Source organism: Manacus candei, unplaced genomic scaffold, assembly GCF_025592945.1.
Source record: "Manacus candei isolate 608988 ecotype Guabito, Panama unplaced genomic scaffold, ASM2559294v1 h1tg000419l, whole genome shotgun sequence".
NCBI lineage: Eukaryota > Metazoa > Chordata > Aves > Passeriformes > Pipridae > Manacus > Manacus candei.
In genome coordinates, this window is record NW_026138467.1 from 6042 (window position 1) to 30223 (window position 24182).

The following is a 24182-nucleotide window of genomic DNA, read 5'->3' on the forward strand; positions in this document are numbered from 1 at the left end:
AAAATAATCTTTAAAAAATCCTAATAAAATCCCCTAAAAATTGCCCAAAATACCCTGAAAAAATCCTTTAAAAAATCCCTTAAAAATCGTAAAAAATCATTAAAAAATCTTAATAAATCCCCTTAAAATCCCCCCAAATTTCCCCAAATCCCCCCCCCAATCCCCAATAACTACTCCATGGAATTTTTTGGGGTGTTTATTTGGGGTCTCCCCTCCCCCCTCAGCCCAGGGTGTCCCTCCAGGGCTGTTTGGGGGGTCGGGGGGTCGCCGGGACCCCCCCCGGGGGGCTCAGGGGGTTCTGGGCGAAGGTTTGCCGCAGGGGACCTGGAAAAAAATGGGAAAAAAAGGGGAAAAAGGTCAGTTTTTGGGGGGTTTGGGAGGGTTGGGGGGGCTGGGAATTTATTGGGAATCTTGGGGGATTTTTAAAGTTTTTTTTGGAATTTTTAAATATTTTTTTTGGATTTTTTAATTTATTTTTTTTTAATTTTAAAAGTGGTTTTTTTGGGGACTTTTTAATATTTTTTTTAGAGATTTTTAAAATATTTTTAGAGGGATTTTTATAATTTTTTTTTTTTAATTTTTAAAATGGTTTTTTTTTGATTTTTTAAATATATTTTTTGAATTTCTCAAGTATTTTTTGGGGCATTTTTTAATTTTTTTTTTTTATATTTTTAAATATTTTTGGGGGGGATTTTTTAATTTTTTTTTTTGAAAATTTAAAATATTTTTGGGGGATTTTTAAATATTTTTTTTGAATTTTAAAAATAATTTCTCAGGGATTTTTTAATATTTTTTTTAATTTTTAAAATAGTTTCTTGGGGATTTTTGAATTATTTTTTTGGGTTATTTTTTAACATTTTTGTTGGATTCTTTAATTTTTTTTTTTGAATTTTTTTAATATTTTTTTGGGATTTTTAAATATTTTTTAGAGATTTTTAAACATATTTTTTGAGATTTTTTAACATATTTTTGGGGGGATTTTTTAATAATTTTTTTGAATTTTTAAAATATTTTTTTTGGGTTTTTTAATTTATTTTTTTCTGAATTTTTAAAGTATTTTTTTGGGGTTTTTTAAATATTTTTTTAGAGACTTTTAACATATTTTTGGGGAGATTTTTTAATATTTTTTTTGGAATTTTTAAAATAATTTTTTGGGGGATTTTTTAATATCTTTTTGGAATTTTTAAAGTAATTTTTTTGGATTTTTAAATTTTTTTTTTAGAGATTTTTAACATATTTTTGGGGGATTTTTTAATTTTTTTTTTTGAAATTTTTAAAATATTTTTTGGGGATTTTTTTAATATTTTTTTGGAATTTTTAAAGTATTTTTTTTGGGTTTTTTAATATTTTTCTAAGAGATTTTTAAAACTTTTTGGGGATTTTTTAAATATTTTTTAAGGATTTTTTAATATTTTTTTTTAATTTTCAAAAACAATTTTTGGGGATTTTTTAATATTTTTAAAATATTTTGAAAACATTTTTTGGGGATTTTTAAAATATTTTTAAATGAATTTTTAAAATATTATTTGGGGATTTTTTAATATTTTTTTGAATTTTTAAAATATTTTTGGGGGGAATTTTTTAATATTTTTGGGGTGGATTTTTAAAATATTTTTGGGGGACTTTTCAAAATATTTTTGGGAAATTTTTAATATTTTTTTAAAGAATTTTTTAATATTTTTTTTTAATTTTTAATATTTTTTTTAATTTTTAAAATATTTTTGCGGGGGATTTTTTAATTTTCTTTTTTTTGAATTTTAAAAATATTTTTTTGATTTTTTAATATTTTTTTCTGAATTTTTAAAATAATTTTTTGGGGGGATTTTTTAATATGTTTTTTGAACTTTTAACATATTTTTTGGGGGGATTTTTTAATATTTTTTTTAATTTTTAAAATATTTTTTGGGGGATTTTTTTTTTTAAATTATTTCTTAATTATTTTTTTAAGAGATTTTTTTTTACTTTTTTTTGGTGATTTTCCCAAATTTTTGGGGCCATTTTTGGAGCTTTTTAAAGGGGATTTTTAGGATGTTTTGGGGGATTTTTGGGGAGGTTTTGGGGGATTTTTGGGAGGTTTTTTTTACGATTATTTATTACTTTTTTTTTATTTTTTTAAGAGATTTTTTTTTGACATTTTTCTGGTGATTTTCCAGAATTTTTTGGGGCCATTTTTGGAGCTTTTTAAGGGGGATTTTTTTGAGGTTTTGGGGGATTTTTGGGGAGCTTTTGGGGGATTTTTGGGCGGGTTTTTGGGTGGATTTTGGGGGATTTTGGGCTCACCTTTCCCAGCCAGACTCAGGTGGTCCCGAAGCTGCCGCTGCCGTTGCTCCGCCCGTTGGGTCACGTTGGCCTCTTCCCACTCTGGGACCCCCAAAAACGGGTCAGGGACACCCCAAAACCCCCAAAATCCCCCCAAAATCCCCCCTAAACCCCCCAAAAAACTGCCAGGACCCCCCAAAACCCCCTAAAATGGCCCCAAAACCCCCCAAAATAGCCCCAAAACACCCCAAAATAGCCCCAAAACCCCCCAAAATAGCCCCAAAACACCCCAAAATAGCCCCAAAAGACCCCAAAATAACCCCAAAACAGCCCAAAAACCACCTAAAACCCCCCAAAAATGGGTTAGAAGGACCCCAAAACCACCCAAAATAGCCCCAAAACACCCCCAAAAACTGCCAGGACCCCACAAAATCCCCTAAAATGGCCCCAAAACCCCCCAAAATAGCCCCAACCCCCCCCAAAATAGCCCCAAAACCCCCCAAAATCCTCCCCAAAAATGGGTCAGAGGGACCCCAAACCCCCCCAAAACCCCCCAAAATCCCCCCAAAAACTGCCAGGACCCCCCAAAATCCCCTAAAATAGCCCCAAAACCCCCCAAAATAGCCCCAACCCCCCCCAAAATAGCCCCAAAACCCCCCAAAATCCTCCCCAAAAATGGGTCAGAGGGACCCCAAACCCCCCCAAAACCCCCCCAAAAACTGCCAGGACCCCCCAAAATCCCCTAAAATAGCCCCAAACCCCCCAAAATAGCCCCAAAATCACCCAAAACCAGCCCAAAAACCATCTAAAAACCCCCAAAAATGGGTCAGAGGGACCCCAAAACCCCCCAAAATCCCCCCCAAAACTGCCAGGACCCCCCAAAACCCCCTAAAATGGCCCCAAAACCCCCAAAATAGCCCCAAAATCACCCAAAACCAGCCCAAAAACCATCTAAAAACCCCCAAAAATGGGTCAGAGGGACCCCAAAACCCCCCAAAATCCCCCCAAAAACTGCCAGGACCCCCCAAAACCCCCTAAAATGGCCCCAAAACCCCCAAAATAGCCCCAAAATCACCCAAAACCAGCCCAAAAACCATCTAAAAACCCCCAAAAATGGGTCAGAGGGACCCCAAAACCCCCCAAAATCCCCCCAAAAACTGCCAGGACCCCCCAAAACCCCCTAAAATGGCCCCAAAACCCCCCAAAATAGCCCCAAAACCCCCCAAAATCCTCCCCAAAACCTCCCAAAAAGTCTCAAAAAACTCCCTCCCAAATCCTCAAAAAATTATAAAAAAACCCCCCAAAAAATCCCAAAATCCTCCAAAAAAATCCCCCAAGCCCCCTAAAAAAAATCCCCAAAAATCCCCCAAACATTCCTCAAAATTTCCCCAAAACTTTAAAAAAAAAAAAACCAAAAACCCCCAAAACCCTCCAAAAAAATCCTCAAAAATCCTAAAAAAAATCCCCCAAAATCCCCCCAAAAATCCTCAAAAAATTCCCAAAAACTCTAAAAAACCCCCCCCAAAAAAATCTAAAAAACCCCCCTAAAAATCCTCAAAAAATGCTTAAAAATCCCCCAAAAAACCCTAAAAAAACCCTCAAAAAATGCTTAAAAATCCTCCAAAAAACCCTAAAAAAGCCCCCTAAAAATCCTCAAAAAATGCTGAAAAATCCCCTTAAAAAATCCCCTAAAAATCCTCAAAAAATGCTTAAAAATCCCCAAAAAAACCCTAAAAAAACCCTCAAAAAATGCTTAAAAATCCTCCAAAAAACCCTAAAAAAGCCCCCTAAAAATCCTCAAAAAATGCTTAAAAATCCCCAAAAAACCCCTAAAAAAACCCCCTAAAAATCCTCAAAAAATGCTTAAAAATCCCCCAAAAAACCCTAAAAAAACCCCCTAAAAATCCTCAAAAAATGCTTAAAAACCCCTAAAAAACCCCCCTAAAAATCCTTAAAAAATGCTTAAACCCCCCCCAAAAAACCCTAAAAATCCTCAAAAAATGCTTAAAAACCCCTAAAAAACCCCCCTAAAAATCCTCAAAAAATACTTAAAAATTCCCTAAAAAACCCTAAAAAAAATCCCAAAAAATCCTCAAAAAATACTTAAAAATTCCCTAAAAAACCCTAAAAAAAATCCCAAAAAATCCTCAAAAATCTCCTAAAAAAATCCCCTAAAAATCCTCAAAAAATGCTTAAAAATCCCCCAAAAAACCCTAAAAAACCCCTGAAAAAATGCTAAAAAATCCCCCAAAAAACACTAAAAAAAACCCCAAAAATCCTAAAAAAACCCCAAAACAATCCCTAAAAAAACCCCTAAAAATCCTCAAAAAATGCTTAAAAATCCCCCAAAAAACCCTAAAAAAATCCCCAAAACCCCCTAAAAAACCCCCTAAAAATCCTTAAAAATACCCCCAAAAAATCCTAAAAAACCCCAAATCCCCCCAAAAAATCCCCCAAACCCCCTTCCCCTTCCCCACCCCCCAAAACCCCCCGAAACCCCCCAAAAATCCCCTTTTTCCCACCTTTTTTGAGCCTCTGCAGGAAGCCGCCCTTCCCCCGCTGGGCGGGGCCGGTGGGCGGGGCCAGGGGCGGGGCCACGCCCACCCTGGCGCGGAGGGCGGGGACTCGCAGCAGCGCCGTCTGCAATAGGCTGAAGCTGTTCGACGTCAGCCAATAGGTGAACACCGCCTGGGGGGCGGGGCTTCTTCAGCGCCCGGGCCACGCCCACCGCTCCCAAGCCACGCCCACCGCTCCCAAGCCACGCCCACCGCTCCTAAGCCACGCCCACCAAGTGCAAAATGCCCCAATCAAGGGGATTTTGGGGTTGGCCACGCCCATTTTAAGCCCCGCCCACCCTGAGTTAGAAGCTCCTCCCACCCAGGTGTTGGAGGCTCCTCCCACTCTCTGGAGGCTCCTCCCACTGCCAGAGGCCCCTCCCTTCCTAAGAGGCCCCTCCCACTTATTCCAAGCCCCTCCCACCTCTCACAGGCTCCTCCCACCCACACAGGCCCCTCCCACTTCTCTCAAGCCCCTCCCACACCTCAGATGCCCCTCCCCTTAATCAGAGGCCCCTCCCACCTCTCACAGGCTCCTCCCACCTCCCACAGGCCCCTCCCTCTTCATTAGGCCCCTCCTCCTCCCCATTAGGCCCCTCCCCCTTTAAAAGCCCCTCCCCTTCTCACAGGCCCCTCCCACCTCTAGAGGCCACTCCCCCTCCTCTGTGGCACCTCCCCCTCTTACAAGCCCCTCCCCCTCCCTGTGACCGCTCCCCTGAAGCCCCTCCCCTCCCGCCAAGCCCCGCCCCCTCCCCGTTAGGCCCCGCCCCCCCAACCGACCGTGGGGAAGTGGAGGATGAAGGGCAGGAAGAGGAGGGGGAGGAGCCTCAGCAGCTGCCGCACGGCCCCGCCCCCGGGCGTGGCCACGCCCGTCTCCGCCCCCAGCTGTGGGGAAAGGGGGTGGGGACAGCGGTTAGCCACGCCCACCCTCATTTGCATAACGTTAAACTCCTTTTAAAGCGACCAAAATCCCCCCAAATGGACCCAAAATCCCCCCAAAACAGACCCAAAACCCCCCAAAATTGACCCCAAATCACCCCAAACCCACCCAAATCCCATCAGAGACCCCCCAAATTCACCCAAAACCCATTTGAGACCCCCCAAAATCCTCCCAAAATTCAATATATTCCCCCCCAATCCAATTTATTCCCCCCCAAAATTCGCTTTATTCCCCATAAAAGTCACTCTATTCCCCCAAAATTCAATATATTCCCCCAAAAATTCAATATATCCCCTTCAAAATTTAATTTATTCCCCCCAAAATTCTATATATCCCCTCCAAAATTCAATTTATTCCCCCCAAAATTCAATATATCCCCCCAAAATGAGGGAGTCATGGGTAGACCTGTTGTCGCATTCACCCCACTGACTTTAATGGGTAGACCTGTTGTCGCATTTGTCCCATTGACTTTAACGGGTAGACCTGATGTCTCATTTATCCCCATTGAGTTTAGTGGGTAGACCTGATGTCCAGTTTGCCCCATTGATTTCTATGGGTAGACCTGATGTCCCATTAATTCCCATTGACTTTCATGGGTAGACCTGTTATAGCATTTGCCCCATTGATTTCTATGGGTAGACCTGATGTCTCATTTATCCCCTTTGACTTTAATGGGTAGACCTGATGTCCATTTGCCCTATTGATTTTAATGGGTAGACCTGATGTCCAGTTTGCCCCATTGACTTTAATGGGTAGACCTGATGTCTCATTTATCCCCATTGACTTTAATGGGTAGACCTGATGTCCACTTGGCCCATTGATTTCTATGGGTAGACCTGTTGTCGCATTTGCCCCATTGCCTTTAATGGGTAGACCTGATGTCGCATTTGCCCCATTGATTTCTATGGGTAGACCTGTTGTCGCATTTGCCCCATTGCCTTTAATGGGTAGACCTGATGTCGCATTTGCCCCATTGATTTCTATGGGTAGACCTGTTGTCGCATTTGCCCCATTGCCTTTAATGGGTAGACCTGATGCCTCACCGATCTCGATTTCCCATTTTTCCCCCTTTTAACCCCTCAAATCCCCCCAAAATGTCCCCAAACCCCCCTTTAACCCCCCCGAAACCCCCACCTCGAGCACCATCCAGGTGGAGGCCGTGACCAGGAGGGGCAGCACGTAATAGGGGTCGGAGGCTGACAGGTCCTGGAACCAGCCCAGCCCTCCCCGGAGCAGCCCCGGGGCCGGAGCCGCTGCCAGGCCCTGCAGGGCCAGGAAGAACGACACGAACACGGGAGTCTGGGGACAGAAAAAAAAAAAAAAAATCAGAGGAGGGGGTTAGAAGAGGATTTGGGGGGAATATATTGAATTTGGGGGGGAATATATTGAATTTCATGGGTAGACCTGATGTCCCACTTGCTCCATTGACTATAACGGGTAGACCTGATGTCCCATTTCTACCATTGACTCTCATGGGTAGACCTGATGTCCATTTGCTCCATTGACTCCAATGGATAGACCTGATGTCTCATTAATCCCCATTGACTTTAATTAGCAGACCTGATGTCCATTTGTCCCTTTGATTTTTTTAATGGGTAGACCCGATGTCCATTTGCTCCATTGATTCCAATGGGTAGACCTGATATCCCATTTCTACTATTGCCTTTAATGGGTAGACCTGATGTCCCATTTGCTCCATTGACTTCTATGGGTAGACCTGATGTCTCACTGATCCTGATTGACTTTAATGGGTAGACCTGATGTCTCTTTTATCCCCATTGACTTCTATGGGTAGACCTGATGTCTCATTTATCCCCATTGACTTTAATGGGTAGACCTGTTGTCTCACCGACACTTCAGGTTCCATTTTGGGTCCATTTTTGTGGGTTTTAGGGGTATTTTAGTGAGTTTTGGGGGTACTTTAGAGCGTTTCAGGTGGCTTTTGGGGCTCCCAAGTCCCAGAACCAGGATTAAAGGGGATTTGGGGAAGTTTAGAGGGGTTATGAGGGGAAAAAAACGGGGAATAAATTGAATTTTGGGGGGAATAAAGTGAATTTTCGGGGGAATAAAGTGAATTTTCGGGAGAATATATTGAATTTTGGGAGGAATAAAGTGCATTTTAGGGGGAATATCCTGAATTTTGGGGGGATTTTTGTGAGTTTGGGGGGCTGTTGGGTGATTTTGGGTGGATTTTGGGGGCCCCAGGTGGGATTTGGGTGAATTTTGGGTCCATTTTTTTCCATCCAAGGAGGGTTTTAAGGGCAAAAGGGGCGTTGCTTCAGCATGCAAATGAGGGGGCGTGACCAACAGCATGTGCCACGCCCACATTTAACAATCAGAGTCATTTTAGGGCCGATTTGGGGCAGTTTTGACCCATTTTGAGTCACCCAAAGGGGGTTTTTGGAGGGTTTAAGGGCAAAGGGGGCGTGTCTTCGGTATGCAAATGAGGGGGTGTGGCCAACAGCACAGGTCACGCCAACATTTAACAATCAGAGACATTTTAGGGCCGATTTGGGGCAGTTTTGACCCATTTTGAGCCACCTAAGGGGGGTTTTTGGGTGTTTTAAGGGCAAAGGGGGCGTGGCTTTGGCATGTAAATGAGGGGGTGTGGCCAACAGCATTGGCCACGCCCATTTTTAACATTTAGAGACATTTTTGGGCCAATTTGGGGCAGTTTTGACCCATTTTGGGCCACCCAAGGGGGGTTTTTGGGGATTTTAAGGGCAAAGGGGGCGTGGCTTCGGCATGCAAATGAGGAGGGGGCGGGGCCAGGCTCACCTGCACCAATGGGACGAGGAAGCCCCGCAGGGGGTTGACGTTGTGCTTCTTCTGGTAGGTGACCAGCTCGGTGTAGGCCAGGGCCACTGGGGGGAGGGGCCAAAGGAAAAGGGGGGCGTGGTCAGGCAAAGCCACACCCCCCTCGTTGTTAGGCCACGCCCCCTGTTAGAGATAAGCCACGCCCACTTTACAGAGGGGGTTCATCTTCTCTAGAGGCCACACCCTTTCTTGGGGAGGCCACACCCATTATTATATAGGCCACGCCCCCTCCCTAAGGAGAGGCCACACCCCCTTCTAGAACAAGCTCCACCCCCTTTTGAGGCCACACCCCCTTTTAGAACAAGCTCCACCCCCTTTTGAGGCCACACCCCCTTCTAGAACAAGCTCCACCCACTTTGAAAGCCACACCCCCTTTTAGGACAAGCTCCACCCTCTCTGAAGGCCACACCCCTTTTTAGAACAAGCTCCACCCCCTTTGGAGGTCACACCCCTTCTAGGACAAGCTCCACCCCCTTTGAAAGTCACACCCCCTTCTAGGACAAGCCACACCCCCTTCAATCAAAAGCCACGCCCCCTTCACCTCCCTAATGAAGCCACGCCCCCTCTCTCAGACCACACCCCCTTTTTGCCCTTTCAGGGCCTGTTTCCCGCCCAAATTTAAGCCACGCCCCCAAGTTTTAAACCCCGCCCCCTCCAGAAGCTCCGCCCACACAAGCCACGCCCCCAACTTTAAATCACGCCCCTTTTTTACCCATTTCTGCCCCTTTTACCCCCAAATTTCACCTCAAATTCCAAGCCCCTCCCACCCCAAATTTAAGCCACGCCCTCCCCACAAAAAGCCCCGCCCACACAGGCCACGCCCCCTACCTATAGGTCACACCCCCCACCTTTAGGCCACGCCCCTTTCTCCCCTTTTCCCCCCATTTTTGCCCCTTTTCCCCCCAAATTTCACCCCCACTGTCCCCACAAGTTCCGCCCACACTGGCCACGCCCCTTTATCCCTTTTTAACCTCTTTTCCCCCCATTTTTGCCCCTTTTACCCCCAAATTTCACCCCCACTCTCCCCACAAGCCCCGCCCACACAGGCCACGCCCCCTACCTATAGGCCACACCCCCAAACTTTAGGCCACGCCCCCTTTCTCTTCTTTTACCCCATTTTTTACCCCATTTTTGCCCCTTTTCCCCCCAAATTTCACCCCCACTCTCCCCACAAGCCCCGCCCACACAGGCCACGCCCCCTACCTATAGGCCACGCCCCCAGCCTTTAGGCCACGCCCCTTTCTCCCCTTTTTTTCCCCATTTTTGCCCCTTTCACCCCCAAATTTCACCCCAAGTGCCCCCAAAACGAGGCCCCGCCCCCCCAAAACGAGGCCCCGCCCCCCCGGCGTGAGGCCCCGCCCACCCCCGTGGTGGTTCTGCTGCCTCTTGGCCTCGGCCAATCGCTGGTTGAGCTTCTGGATGTGGGGGAGGTGCTGGGCCAAGCGGGCGGCCTCGCGCTGGCCCCGCAGCACCAGGGGCAGGAGGAGGAGCCGGACCCCGACGGTGCCTGGAAAACACCCCAAAATGGGGGAAATTCACCCCAAAAGTCACAGAAAATTCGGGGGAATTTGCCCCGAAATTTGTCTTAAAGTTTGCCCTGAAATGGGGAAAATTCACCCCAAAATTCGCCTTAAAATCAGGAAAATTCACCCCAAAATAAGGAAAATTCACCCCCAAAATTCACCTCAAAATTTGTCTTAAAATCAGGAAAATTTGCCCCCAAATTCACCCAAAAATTAGCAAAATTCACCCCAAAATTCACCTTAAAATCAGTAAAATTCACCCCAAAATCAGCCCCAAAATTCACCCAAAATTCACCTTAAAATCAGGAAAATTCACCCCAAAAATTCACCTCGAAATTTGCCCTGAAATTGGGAAAATTCGCCCCAAAATTTGCCTCAAAATTCGTCTGAAAATCAGGAAAATTCACCCCAAAATCCACCGAAAAATCAGTGAAATTCACCCAAAAATCCACCCAAAAATCAGTGAAATTCACCCCAAAATTCACCCAAAAATGAGTGAAATTCACCCAAAAATTCACCCAAAAATCAGTGTAATTCACCCCAAAATTCGCCTTAAAAATCAGTGAAATTCACCCCAAAATAAAAATCAGTGAAATTCACCCCAAAATCCGCCCCAAAATTCACCCCAAAATCAGGAAAATTCACCCCAAAATTCACCTCAAAATTCACCTTAAAATCAGGAAAATTCACCCCAAAATTCACCCAAAAATCAGGAAAATTTGTCCCAAAATTCACACAAAAATCAGGAAAATTCACCCCAAAATTCACCTCAAAATTCATCTTAAAATCAGGAAAATTTGCCCCAAAATTCACCCAAAAATCAGCAAAATTCAGTGAAATTCACCCCAAAATCAGCCCCAAAATTCACCCCAAAATCAAGAAAATTCACCCCAAAATTCGCCTTAAAATCAGGAAAATTCACCCCAAAATTCACCTCGAAATTTGCCCTGAAATTGGGAAAATTCGCCCCAGAATTTGACTCAAAATTCGTCTTAAAATCAGGAAAATTCACACAAAAATTCGACTTAAAATCAGGAAAATTCACCCCAAAATTCACCTTAAAATCAGGAAAATCCACCCCAAAATTCACCCAAAAATTCACCCAAAAATCATGAAAATTTGCCCCAAAATTCACACAAAAATCAGGAAAATTCGCCCCAAAATTCACCGCAAAATTCACAAAAAAATCAGTGAAATTCACCCCAAAATTCACACAAAATTGGGGGAATTTACCCCAAAATTCACACAGAAATCGGGGGAATTTGCCCCCCAAAATCCCCTCAAAACCCCCCCAAAACTCCCCCAAATTACGGGACAGGGTCCCAAAACCCCCCCAGGACCCCCCAAACCTCCCAAATCCCCCCAAACCTCCCCAAAATCCCCCCCAAAATCCCCTCAAAACTCACCCCAAATCCCCTCAAATCCCCCCAAATCCCCCCAAATCCCCCCCAAATTTTGGGAGGGGCTCCCAAAACCCCCCCAGGACCCCCTAAATCCCCCCCGAAACCCCCCCAAATCCCCCTCATTTCCCCCCTAAAATCCCCCCAAAACCCCCCCAAATCCCCCCCAAACCCCCCCAAAATCCCCCCAACCCCCCCCAAATCCCCCCCATTCCCCCCCAAAATCCCCCCAAAATCCCCTCAAAATTCCCCAAAATCCCCTCAAAATCCCCCAAATCCCCCCAAAATCCCCCCAAACCCCTCCAAATTTTGGGAGGGGGTCCCAAAACCCCCCCAGGATCCCCCAAATCCCCCCTAATCCCCCCAAAATCCCCCCAAATCCCCTCCATTTCCCCCCTAAACCCCTCAAAAATTACCCCAAATCCCCCCAAAATCCCCCCTAAATCCCCCAAAATCCCCTCAAATCCCCCCAAAACCCTCCCAAATTTTGGGAGGGGGTCCCAAAACCCCCTCAGGACCCCCCAAATCCCCCCCAAACCTCCCCAAATCCCCCCCATTCCCCCGCAAAATCCCCCCCAATCCCCCCAAATCCCCTCCATTTCCCCCCTAAACCCCTCAAAAATTACCCCAAATCCCCCCAAAATCCCCTCAAATTCTCCCAAAATCTCCCCAAAATCTCTTCAAAATCCCCCCCAAACCCCCCCAAATTTTGGGAGGGGGTCCCAAACCCCCCCAAGACCCCCCAAATCCCCCCCTAACCTCCCAAAATGCCCCCAAAATCCCCTCAAAATGGCCCCAAAATCCCCTCAAACGACCCCAAATCCTCCCCTTTTCTCCCCAAATCCCCCCCAAAATTACCCCAAATCCCCCCAAAATCCCCTCAAATCCCCCCAAAACCCCCCCAAATTTTGGGAGGGGGTCCCAAAACCCCCTCAGGACCCCCCAAATCCCCCCCAAACCCCCCCAAAATCCCCCCCAAATCCCCCTTAAACCTCCCCAAAACCCCCCCAAAATCCCCCCTAAACCCCCCCAAAATCCCCTCAAAACCCCCCAAATCCCCCCCAAAACCCTCCCAAATTTTGGGAGGGGGTCCCAAAACCCCCCGAAAATCCCCCTCAACCTCACCCAAATCCCCCCCAAAACCCCCCAAATCCCCCCTAAACCCCCCAAAATCCCCCCTAAACCTCCCCAAAATCCCCTCAAATGACCCCAAATTCTCCCCTTTTCTCCCCAAAACCCCCCAAAATCCCCCCAAAACCCCCCCAAATTTTGGGAGAGGGGTCCCAAAACCCCCCCAAGACCCCCCAAATCCCCCCCAAAAGCTCCCAAAATCCCCTCAAAATCCCCTCAAAATCCCCCAAAATCCCCCCTAAACTCCCCCAAAACCCCCCAAAATCCCCCCAATTCCCCCCCAAATTTTGGGAGGGGGTCCCAAAACCCCCCCAGGACCCCCCAGATCCCCCCAAAATCCCCCAATTCCCCCCCAAAACCTCCCCAAATCCCCCCCAAAGACCCCAAATCCCCCCAAAATCCCCCCCAAACCTCCTCAAATCCCCCCCATTCCCCCCCAAAATCCCCCCTAAACCCCCCCAAAATCCCCTCAAATTCCCCCAAAACCCCCCCAAATTTCGGGAGGGGGTCCCAAACCCCCCGAAAATCCCCCTCAACCACACCCAAATCCCCCCCAAAACCCCCCAAATCCCCCCCAATCCTCCCAAAATCCCCCCTAACCCTCCCCAAAATCCCCCCAAAATCCCCCAAAATCCCCTCAAACCCCCCCAAATTTTGGGAGGGGGTCCCAAAACCCCCCCAGGACCCCCCAAAACCCCCCAATTCCCCCAAAACCCCCTCAAAATCCCCTCAAAATCCCCTCAAAATCCCCCCTAAACCCCCAAAATCCCCCTAAACCCCCCAAAAATCCCCCCTAAACCCCCCCAAAATCCCCCCTAAATCCCCCAAAATCCCCCCAAACCCCCCCAAATTTTGGGAGGGGCTCCCAAAACCCCCCATATCCCTCCTAAACCCCCCCAATCCGCCCCAAAATCCCCCCTAAACCCCCCCAAAATCCCCCCTAAACCTCCCCAAAATCCCCTCAAATGACCCCAAATTCTCCCGTTTTCTCCCCAAAACCCCCCAAAATCCCCCCAAACCCCCCCAAATTTTGGGAGAGGGGTCCCAAAACCCCCCCAGGACCCCCCAAATCCCCCCCAAAAGCTCCCAAAATCCCCCTCAAAACCCTCTCAAAATCCCCCCTAAACCCCCTCAAAACTCCCCAAAATCACCCCTAAACACCCCCAAAATCCCCTCAAACGACTCCAAATCCTCCCATTTTCTCCCCAAATCCCCCCAAATCCCCCCCAAATTTTGGGATGGGTTCCCAAAACCCCCCCCGGACCCCCCAAATCCCCCCTCGGACCCCCCAAATCCCCCCAAAATCCCCTAAATCCCCCCAAAATCCCCCCTAACCCCCCCCAAATCCCCCCTAAACCTCCCCAAAATCCCCTCAAATGACCCCAAATCCTCCCATTTTCTCCCCAAATCCCCCCCAAATTTTGGGATGGGGTCCCAAAACCCCCCCCGGACCCCCCAAATCCCCCCAAAATCCCCTAAATCCCCCTCAAAATCCCCCCTAAACTCCCCAAAATCCCCCCCAAAACCCCCCCTAACCCCCCCCAAACCTCCCAAAATCCCCCCTAACCCTCCCCAAAATCCCCCCAAAATCCCCCAAAATCCTCTCAAACTCCCCCAAATTTTGGGAGGGGGTCCCAAAACCCCCCCAGGACCCCCCAAAACCCCCCAATTCCCCCAAAATCCCCCCTAAACCCCCCAAAATCCCCCCTAAACCTCCCCAAAATCCCCTCAAATGACCCCAAATTCTCCCGTTTTCTCCCCAAAACCCCCCAAAATCCCCCCAAACCCCCCCAAATTTTGGGAGGGGGGTCCCCAAAATCCCACCTGCAGCGATGGCCCCCCACCAGGGCAGCCCCAATTCCAGGTGCAGCAATTCCAGAAGGTTCTGGATCAGCCCCACGGGGGTGAAGCCCCCCAGGCCCAGCTCCTCCAATCGGGGCTCGGGGAGGAGCCCCCCCCAAATTTTGGGGGTCCCCCCCGAAATTCGGGGGGGTCGGGGAAGCCCCACCCGAAATTTGGGGGGGCTGGAGGGGTTGGGGGGGGAAGGGGGAGGGGCTGAGGGGGGGAAAAAAAGGGTTAAAAGTCAAAATTTGAGGCCCCCAAAAGGTCAAAATTTGACCCCAAGACCCCAAAATTCGACCCCAAGACCCCAAAATTTGAGCCCCAGACCCCAAAATTGGACCCCAAATTTGCCCCCAGACCCCAAAATTTGACCCCAAATTTACCCCCAGACCCCAAAATCCCCAAACTTTGACCCCAAGACCCCAAAATTTGACCCCAAGACCCCAAAATTTGACCCCAAGGTCCCAAAATTTGACCCCAAATTTACCCCCAGAGCCCCAAATCCCCCAAATTTCACCCTAAGACCCCAAAATTTCACCCCAGACCCAAAAATTTGACCCCCAGACCCCAAAATTTAACTCCCAAACCCTAAATTTGACGCCAAGACCCCAAAATTTCACCCTAAGCCCCCAAAATTCGACCCCAAGACCCCAAATTTGACCCTCAGACCCCAAAATTCGACCCCAAATTTACCCCCAGACCCCAAAATCCCCCAAATTTGACCCCCAGACCCCCAAATTTGACCCCCAGACTCCAAAATCTGACCCTAAATTGACCCCCAGACCCCAAATTTCACCCCAAGACCACAAAATTTGACCCCCAGACCCCAAAATCTGACCCCAAATTTACCCCAAGACCCCAAAATTTCACCCCAGACCCCAAAATTTCACCCCCAGACCCCAAAATTCGACCCCAAATTTACCCCCAGACCCCAAAATCCCCAAAATTTCACCCCAGACTCCCAAATTTGACCCCAAGACCCCAAAATTTAACCATAAAACCCCAAAACTTCACTCCCAGATCCCAAAATTCGACCCCAAGACCCCAAATTTGACCCTCAGACCCCAAAATTCGACCCCAAATTTACCCCCAGACCCCAAAATCCCCCAAATTTGACCCCCAGACCCCCAAATTTGACCCCCAGACTCCAAAATTCGACCCCAAATTTACCCCCAGAGCCCAAAATCCCCCAAATTTTACCCCCAGACCCCCAAATTTGACCCCAAGACCCCAAAATTTGACCCCCAGACCCCAAAATTCGACCCCAAATTTACCCCCAGAGCCCCAAATCCCCCAAATTTGACCCCAGACTCCCAAATTTGACCCCAAAACCCCAAAATTTCACCCCAGACCCCAAAATTTGATCACCAGACCCCAAAATTTCACCCCCAGACCCTAAATTTGACCCCAAGACCCCAAAATTTCACCCCAAGAAGCCAAAATTTGACCCCAAGACCCCAAAATTGACCCCAAACCCCCAAATTTAAAGCCAAGACCCAAAACTTTCACCCCCAGACCCCAAAATTTCACCCCCAGACTCCAAAATTTCACCCCCAGACCCCAAAATTTGACCCCAAATTTCCCCCCAAAAGTCCCCCAAATCCTCTCAAATCTCCCCAATTTCTCCCTCAAATTCCCCAAATTTCGCCCTCAAACCCCCCAATTTCCCCCCCAGATCCAAAATTTGACCCCCAGACCCCCAAATTTGACCCCCAGACCCAAATTCACCCCCTAAATTCCCCCAAATCCAACCAAAATTCCCCCAAATCCCCTCAAATCCCCCCAAATTTCTCCCCCAACCCCCCCAATTTCCCCCCTCAGACCCCAAATTTCCCCCCAAAATTCCCCCAAATCCACTCAAATCTCCCAAATTTCTCCCTCAAACCCCCCAATTTCCCCCCCAGACCCCCAAGTTCCCCCAAAATTCCCCCAAATCCCCCCAATTTCTCCCTCAAACCCCCCAATTTCCCCCCCAGACCCCAAATTTGACCCCCAGACCCCCAAATTTGACCCCCAGACCCAAATTTCCCCAAAAAATTCCCCCAAATCCCCTCAAATCCCCCCCAATTTCTCCCTCAAGCCCCCCAATTTCCCCCCCAGACCCCAAATTTCCCCCCAAAATTCCCCCAATTCCCCTCAAATCTCCCCAATTTCCCCCTCAAATTCCCCAAATTTCGCCCTCAAACCCCCCAATTTCCCCCCCAGACCCAAAATTTGACCCCCAGACCCCCATATTTGACCCCCAGACCCAAATTTACCCCCTAAATTTCCCCAAATCCAACCAAAATTCCCCCAAATCCCCCCAAATTTCTCCCTCAACCCCCCCAATATCCCCCCCCAGACCCCAAATTTCCCCCCAAAATTCCCCCAAATCCCCCCAATTTCTCCCTCAAACCCCCCAATTTCCCCCCCCAGACCCCCAATTTCCCCCGAGAACCCCAAATTTGACCCCCAGACCCCCAAATTTGACCCCCCCAGACCCAAATTTACCCCCCAAAATTCCCCCAAATCCCCTCAAATGCCCCCAATTTCTCCCTCAACCCCCCAAATTTCCCCCCCAGACCCCAAATTTGACCCCCGGACCCCCAAATTTGACCCCCCCAGACCCCAAATTTCCCCAAAAAATTCCCCCAAATCCCCTCAAATCTCCCCAAATTTCTCCCTCAAACCCCCCAATTTCCCCTCCAGACCCCAAATTTGACCCCCAGACCCCCAAATTTCCCCCCCAGACCCCAAATTTCCCCCCAAAATTCCCCCAAATCCCCCCAATTTCCCCCTCAAACCCCCCAATTTCCCCCCCAGACCCCAAATTTGCCCCCAAAATTCCCCCAAATTTCTCCCCCAAACCCCCATTTTCCCCCCAGACCCCAAATTTCCCCCCAAAATTCCTCCAAATCCCCCCAATTTCTCCCTCAACCCCCCCAATTTCCCCCCAGACCCCAAATTTCCCCCCAAAATTCCCCCAAATCCCCCCAATTTCTCCCTCAAACCCCCCAATTTCCCCCCCAGACCCCAAATTTCCCCCCAAAATTCCCCCAAATCCTATCAAATCCCCCCAATTTCCCCCCCAGACCCCCAATTTCCCCCTCACCCCCCCCCAATATCCCCTCAAAACCCCCTCAAATCCCCCCCAATTTCCCCCAAACCCCCAAATCTTCCCCTCAAACCCCCCAATATCCCCTCAAATCCCCCCCCAAAATCCTTTAAAACCCCTAAAAACTCCTCACCTGCCCTCCGGCGCTCGCCACCCCCCTCACGCCCAGGCCCAGCCCCGGGGAGGCTCCTCCGCGGCACCAAACCGGGCCCCGAAAACTCTGCGAAAACACCCAAAAAAGGGTCTTTTGTTACGTCAAAGCCCCTCTCGTGACGTTAAAACTCTCCCGTGACGTCAAAACCCCCCAAAATTTACCCCGCCCGGTCCTACCTGGGCCCTGAGGGCGCCCAGGAGCCGCAACCGCGGGGCCGCCGCCGCCATCATGGCGGTGTGAGGGCAGCGGGGGGGAGGGCGTGGTTTGGGCTGTCAATCAAAATCCGACACTTCCTATTGGTGGTTTGAGGGGAGAGGGAGGGGTTTAACGCTGCGCGCGTGCGCAGTGGGGGAAAAAGGAGTCGTGCGCCATTTTGAGTGAGGGCAGCCCGCAAATGGGCGTGGCTTGGAGGAGGCGGGAAGAGGTTTAGCCAATAGGAGCGCGGAAAGAGGAGCATGCGCACAAAGGGGGAAAGGCGCGTCCGCCATCTTTGCTAAGGGCAAGGTGAGGGCACCGAAAGGGGTTTGGGGGGATTTTGGTGGATTTTGGGTCAATTTGGGGCGGATTTTTGGTGGTTTTTGGCTGAATCTTCGCTCCGGTCGTTTGGGGAATTTTGGGGTGGATTTTAGAGGGATTTGGGGTGAATGTTGAGGGGACTTTTTGGGAGATTGGGGTGAATTTTGGGTGATTTTTTAGGGGATTTTGGGGTGAATTTTGGATAAATTTGGGGTCGACTTGGGGTGAATTTTGGGCAGATTTGCGGTAAATTTTTGGGCATTTTTGGATAAATTTTGAGTGAATTTTGGGTGAATTTCTGATAAATTTTGGCTGAATTCGTGGGTTGTTTTTGGAATTTTTGATGATTTTGGGGTGAATTTTTTCGCCAATTTGGGCTAAATTTTGGATGGATTTGGGGTGAATTTCTGATAATTTTTGGCTGAATTTGTGGGTTGTTTTTGGAATTTTTGGGGTGAATTTTGGGTGAATTTTTAAGGGATTTTGGGTGAATTTTGGGGTGAACTTTTGGTAGATTTTGGATCAACTTTGGGTGGAATTTTAAGGGGATTTTGGGTGAATTTTGGGTGGATTTTGGGTGGAATTTGGGTTAAATTGGGGGTGGATTTTTGGGGTAAATTTTAGGGGTAATTTTGGGGCCATTTTGGGTCATTTTGGGGCTATTTTAAATCATTTTGGGGCCATTTGGGGCCATTTTGGGGTCATTTGGGGCCACTTGGGGTTAATTTGGGTCATTTTGGGGCCATTTTAAATCATTTTGGGGCCATTTGGAGTCATTTTGGGTCATTTTGGGGCCACTTGGGGTTAATTTGGGTCATTTTGGGGCCATTTTGGGTCCATTTGGGATCATTTTGGGTCATTTTGGATCATTTCAGAACCATTTTGGGGCCTTTTGGGGTCATTTTGGGGCCATTTAGGATCATTTCTGGGTTAATTTGGGGCCACTTGGGGTTAATTTGGGTCATTTTGGGGCCCTTTGGAGTAATTTTGGGATCATTTTGGGTCATTTTGGGGCCACTTGGGATCATTTTGAATAATTTTGGGGCCATTTTGGGATAATTTGGGTTAATTTGGGACCATTTGGGATGATTTTGGGTCATTTTGGGCCCATTTTGGGTCATTTTGGGGCCATTTTGGATCATTTTGGGGCCATTTGGGCCCTCAAGCCCCACCCCCTTCCCCTGACCACGCCCCCTTTCTCTCAAGCCCCGCCCCTTCCTCACAACCTCATCCCACCCAAGCCCCGCCCCCTTTTCCAATCAAAGCCACGCCCACTTTGTCGCTCCCGCGTTTTTATTGGCCGCCGATGACGTCACTCCCCGGGGGGCGTGGCCCGCAGCGCCTCCTCCAATCGGGCGGCCTGGGCGGGGCCGAGCCTGGCCACGCCCTCCCGGAAGCCGGCGGGATTGGCCCCGCCCACCGCCCGCAGCAGCGGCAGCAGCGATTGGCTGAGGGCTGCGGGGAGGGGGCGGGGCCTCAGAGACCACGCCCACAACCCCCCAGGACACACCAGTATGGACCAGTATGGACCAGTACGGACCAGTACGGACCAGTGACCCCCCGGGGACCTCCCAGTATGAACCAGTGACCCCCCAGTGACCTCCCAGTATGGACCAGGGACCCCCCAGTGACCCCCCAGTATGGACCAGTGACCCCCCAGTGACCTCCCAGTATGGACCAATGACCTCCCAGTGACCCCCCGAGGACCTCCCAGTATGGACCAGGGACCCCCCAGTGACCTCTCAGTATGGACCAGTGACCCCCCGGGGACCTCCCAGTATGGACCAGTGACCCCGCAGTGACCCCCCAGTATGGACCAGTATGGACCAGTGACCCCCTGGGGACCTCCCAGTATGGACCAGTATGGACCAGTGACCCCCCAGTGACCTCCCAGTATGGACCAGTGACCCCCCAGTATGGACCAGTGACCCCCCAGTATGGACCAGTGACCTCCCAGTATGGACCAGTGAGCCCCCAGTGACCCCCCAGTATGGACCAGTGACCCCCCAGTATGGACCAGTGACCTCCCAGTATGGACCAGTATGGACCAGTGAGCCCCCAGTGACCCCCCAGTATGGACCAGTGACCCCCCAGTATGGACCAGTGATCCCCCAGTATGGACCAGTAACCTCCCAGTGACCCCCCAGTATGGACCAGTGACCTCCCGGGGACCTCCCAGTATGGACCAGTACAGACCAGTGACCCCCCAGTGACCTCCCAGTATGGACCAGTGACCCCCCAGTATGGACCAGTGACCTCCCAGTATGGACCAGTGACCTCCCAGTGACTCCCCAGTATGGACCAGTGACCCCCTGGGGACATCCCAGTGACCTCCCAGTATGGACCAGTAACCTCCCAGTGACCCCCCAGTATGGACCAGTGACCCCCCAGTGACCTCCCAGTATGGACCAGTGACCTCCCAGTATGGACCAGTATGGCCCAGTAACCCTTCAGGGAGCCCCCAGTCCCTCCCAGTTCCATCCCAGTCTCTCCCAATCCCCTCCCAGTACAAACCAGTGACCCCTCCCAGTGCTCCCAATCCCCTCCCAGTCCCTCCCAGTATAAACCAGTGACCCCCAGATCCCCTCCCAGTCCCTCCCAGTGCCCTCCCAGTTCATCCCAGTATGGCCCACTAACCTCCCAGTGACTCCCAGTTCAGCCCAGTAACCCCTCAGGGACCTCCCAGTCCCCTCCCAGTATAAACCAGTGACCCCCAATCCCCTCCTGGTCCCTCCCAATCCCCCCCAATTCCCTCCCAGTATAAACCAGTGACCCCGCCCAGTGTTCCCAGTCCCTCCCAGTCCCTCCCAGTCCCCCCCAATCCCCTCCCAGTCCCCCCCAATCCCCTCCCAGTCCCTCCCAGTCCCTCCCAGTACACACCAGTCCCTCCCAGTCCCTCCCAGTCCCTCCCAGTCCCTCCCAGTCCCCCCCAATCCCCTCCCAGTCCCTCCCAGTCCCTCCCAGTCCCTCCCAGTCCCCTCCCAGTCCCTCCCAATCCCCTCCCAGTCCCTCCCAGTCCCTCCCAATCCCCTCCCAGTCCCTCCCAATCCCCTCCCAGTCCCTCCCAGTCCCTCCCAGTCCCTCCCAATCCCCTCCCAGTCCCCTCCCAGTCCCTCCCAGTCCCTCCCAGTCCCCTCCCAGTCCCTCCCAATCCCCTCCCAGTCCCCCCCAGTCCCTCCCAGTACACACCAGTTACCCCCAGGCTCTCCCCGCAGGCTCTCACCAGCTCGGCCGTGTGGGGGAGGAGCTGCGGGGGGGGCAAAAAAGGGGGGATTTTGGGGCCTTTTGGGGGGATTTGGGGGATTTTGGGTCATTTTGGGGGATTTTTGGGGTCAATGTGAGTAAATTCGGGTGATTTTGGGGTGGTTTTGGGTCATTTCAGGGGGAATTCGGGGGGATTTTGGGGGGGTTTGGGGTATTTTGGGGGGATTTTTTGGGTCATTTCGGGGGGATTTCGGGGGGATCTGGGCTTGATCTTGGGGGTTTTGGGTCATTTTAGGTCGATTTTGGTCAATTTGGGGGCATTTTGGGGTATTTTGACCAGTTTCGGGGGATTTTGGGGTGAATTCGGGCGATTTTGGGGGATTTTGGGGGGTCCCACCTGCTCCAGGGGCACCCCCAGCAGGTCCCGGATTTTGGGTTGATTTGGGCTGATTTTGGTAAATTTGGGGGTGATTTTGGTCGATTTTGGGGACATTTTGGCCAATTTTGGAGTATTTTGGGGTGAATTCGGACGATTTTGGGCGATTTTGATTTGGGGCATTTCTGAGTCATTTGGGGCTGATTTTGGTCGATTTTGGTCAATTTTGAACGATTTTGGAGTATTTGGGGGTATTTTGACCATTTTCAGGGGATTTTGGGGTGAATTTGGGCGATTTTGGTCAAATTTGGGGCATTTTGGGGTATTTTGACCATTTTCGGGGTATTTTGGGGTGAATTTGGGACATTTTGGTCGATTTTGGGGGATTTTGGGGCGATTCTGGGGGATTTTGAGCTGTGGCATTTCTGAGTCATTTTGAGTCATTTTGGGGCGATTTTGGTCGATTTTGGTCAATTTTGACCATTTTTGGGGTATTTTTGGGTATTTTGACCATTTTTGGGGTGAATTTGGGCGATTTTGGGTCGTTTTGGGGCAATTTTGGGCGATTTTGATTTGGGGCATTTCTGAGTCATTTTGGGTGATTTTGGTCGACTTTGGTCAATTTTGACCCTTTTTTGGGGTATTTTTGGGTATTTTGACCATTTTTGGGGTGAATTTGGGCAATTTTGGGTCATTTTGGGGCAATTTTGGGCGATTTTGATTTGGGGCATTTCTGAGTCATTTTTGGGGTGATTTTGGCTGAGTTTTGGGCTGATTTTGGTCGATTTTGGTCAATTTTGACCATTTTTGGGGTATTTTGGGGTATTTTGACCATTTTTGGGGTATTTTGGGGTATTTCGACCATTTTCGGGTCATTTTGGGGTCAATTTGGGCGGTTTTGGGTCGTTTCGGGGGGTCCCACCTCCTCCAGGGGCACCCCCAGCAGGTACCGGCCCACGGGCGGCTCCTCCTCGGGGTCGTGGGTGAGGGGCAGCGCCCGCAGCACCAGCGGCACCACCTGCACCAGTACAGACCAGTATGGACCAGTAGGAACCAGTACAGACCAGTATGAACCAGTACGAACCAGTACAGAGCAGTATGAACCAGTAGGAACCAGTACAAACCAGTATAAACCAGTAAGAACCAGTAAGGACCTGTATAAACCAGTAAGGACCAGTATAAACCAGAATGGACCAGTATGGCCAAGAGAAACCACTGAGGACCAGTATAAACCAGTACGGACCAGTATAAACCAGCATAGACTGGTGTGGGCCAATATAGACCAGTATAAACCAGTATGGACCAGTATAAACCAGTACTTAAAAGTATGGACCAGTATGGACCAGTATGGACCAGTATAAACCAGTATAGACCGGTGTGAGCCAATATAAACTAATATGACCAGTATAAACCAGTATGGACCAGTGTAAACCAGTATAGACTGGTGGGGGCAAATATAAACCGGTGTAAACCAGTATAAACCAGTATAAACCAGTATGGATGAGTATAAATAAGAATGGACCAGTAAGGACCAGTAAGGACCAGTATGGCCAAGATAAACCAGCACGGACCAGTATAAACCAGTATAGACCAATCTGGGCCAACATAAACCAGTATGGACCAGTATAAACCAGCATAGACTTGTGTGGGCAAATATAACCCAGTATAGACCAGTATAAACCAGTATAGACTGGTGTGGGCAAATATAACCCAGTATAGACCAGTATAACCCAGTATGGACCAGTATGGACCCCCCCAAATCCCTTCCCAGTCCCCTCCCAGTATAAACCAGTATGACCAGTATAAACCACTATAGGCCAGTAGAAACCAGTATGGACCAGTATGACCAGTATAACCCAGTATGGACCAGTATAAACCAGTATGGACCAGTATAGACCAGTATGGACCAGTATGGACCAGTATAAACCAGTATAACCCAGTATGGACCAGTATAAACCTGTATGGACCAGTATAACCCAGAATGGACCAGTATAAACCAGTCTGGACCACTATAAACCAGTATAACCAGTATAAACCAGTATGACCAGTATAAACCAGTCTGGACCACTATAAACCAGTCTGGACCAGTATAACCCAGTATGGACCAGTATAAACCAGTCTGGACCAGTATAAACCAGTCTGGACCCCCCAACCCCCTCCCCAGTCCCCTCCCAGTATAAACCAGTCTAACCCAGTTACCTGGCTGGGCGGCAGCGCCCCCTGGTGGCGCACCAGGGCCCCGCAGGCGTTGTCACGTGACCGGCCCGGCCCCTCCCCCCCGCTCAGGGCGTGGCGGCAAAGCTCCGCCCCCGGCCACACCCTCCTGGGGGGCGGGGTCAAGGAAAAAAAGAGAGGGGCGGGGTTTGAGAGG

General features: G+C 49.4%; 2 protein-coding genes and 1 long non-coding RNA gene across 10 annotated transcripts in view; all 3 read right to left on the reverse strand.

Moving 5' to 3' along the window:
- Positions 1 to 181: 181 nt before the first annotated feature.
- OXA1L (OXA1L mitochondrial inner membrane protein) lies at positions 182 to 18203 on the reverse strand. The gene is made up of 11 exons (XM_051776019.1): positions 18179 to 18203; positions 17892 to 17984; positions 17695 to 17781; positions 14450 to 14680; positions 9935 to 10078; positions 8533 to 8618; positions 6889 to 7053; positions 5595 to 5699; positions 4782 to 4947; positions 2281 to 2361; positions 182 to 324 (listed from the first exon to the last, which is right to left on the reverse strand). Exons 1-11 carry the CDS (start codon positions 18201 to 18203, stop codon positions 221 to 223), a joined length of 1287 nt encoding a protein of 428 aa, XP_051631979.1. The 3' UTR covers positions 182 to 220.
- LOC127465515 (uncharacterized) lies at positions 10682 to 11307 on the reverse strand. Of its 8 annotated transcripts, none has more exons than XR_007902242.1 (4): positions 11197 to 11306; positions 11120 to 11151; positions 10984 to 11041; positions 10682 to 10862 (listed from the first exon to the last, which is right to left on the reverse strand). It is a non-coding gene; the product is annotated as an uncharacterized LOC127465515 (long non-coding RNA). The 8 variants fall into 8 exon arrangements; XR_007902238.1 differs by having other exon boundaries at positions 10963 to 11041; XR_007902239.1 differs by lacking the exon at positions 11120 to 11151 and having other exon boundaries at positions 10984 to 11028; positions 11230 to 11307.
- Positions 18204 to 19519: 1316 nt separating the features above from the next.
- IPO4 (importin 4) overlaps positions 19520 to 24182 on the reverse strand; it is a gene marked incomplete at its 5' end in the record, with an annotated part of 44040 nt that continues 39377 nt past the window's right edge. The window contains 4 exons of the mRNA XM_051776020.1: positions 19520 to 19686; positions 21421 to 21478; positions 22734 to 22829; positions 24011 to 24134. Coding sequence (XP_051631980.1) covers positions 19544 to 19686; positions 21421 to 21478; positions 22734 to 22829; positions 24011 to 24134 — 421 coding nt within the window. The remainder of the gene's footprint in view (positions 19687 to 21420; positions 21479 to 22733; positions 22830 to 24010; positions 24135 to 24182) is intronic.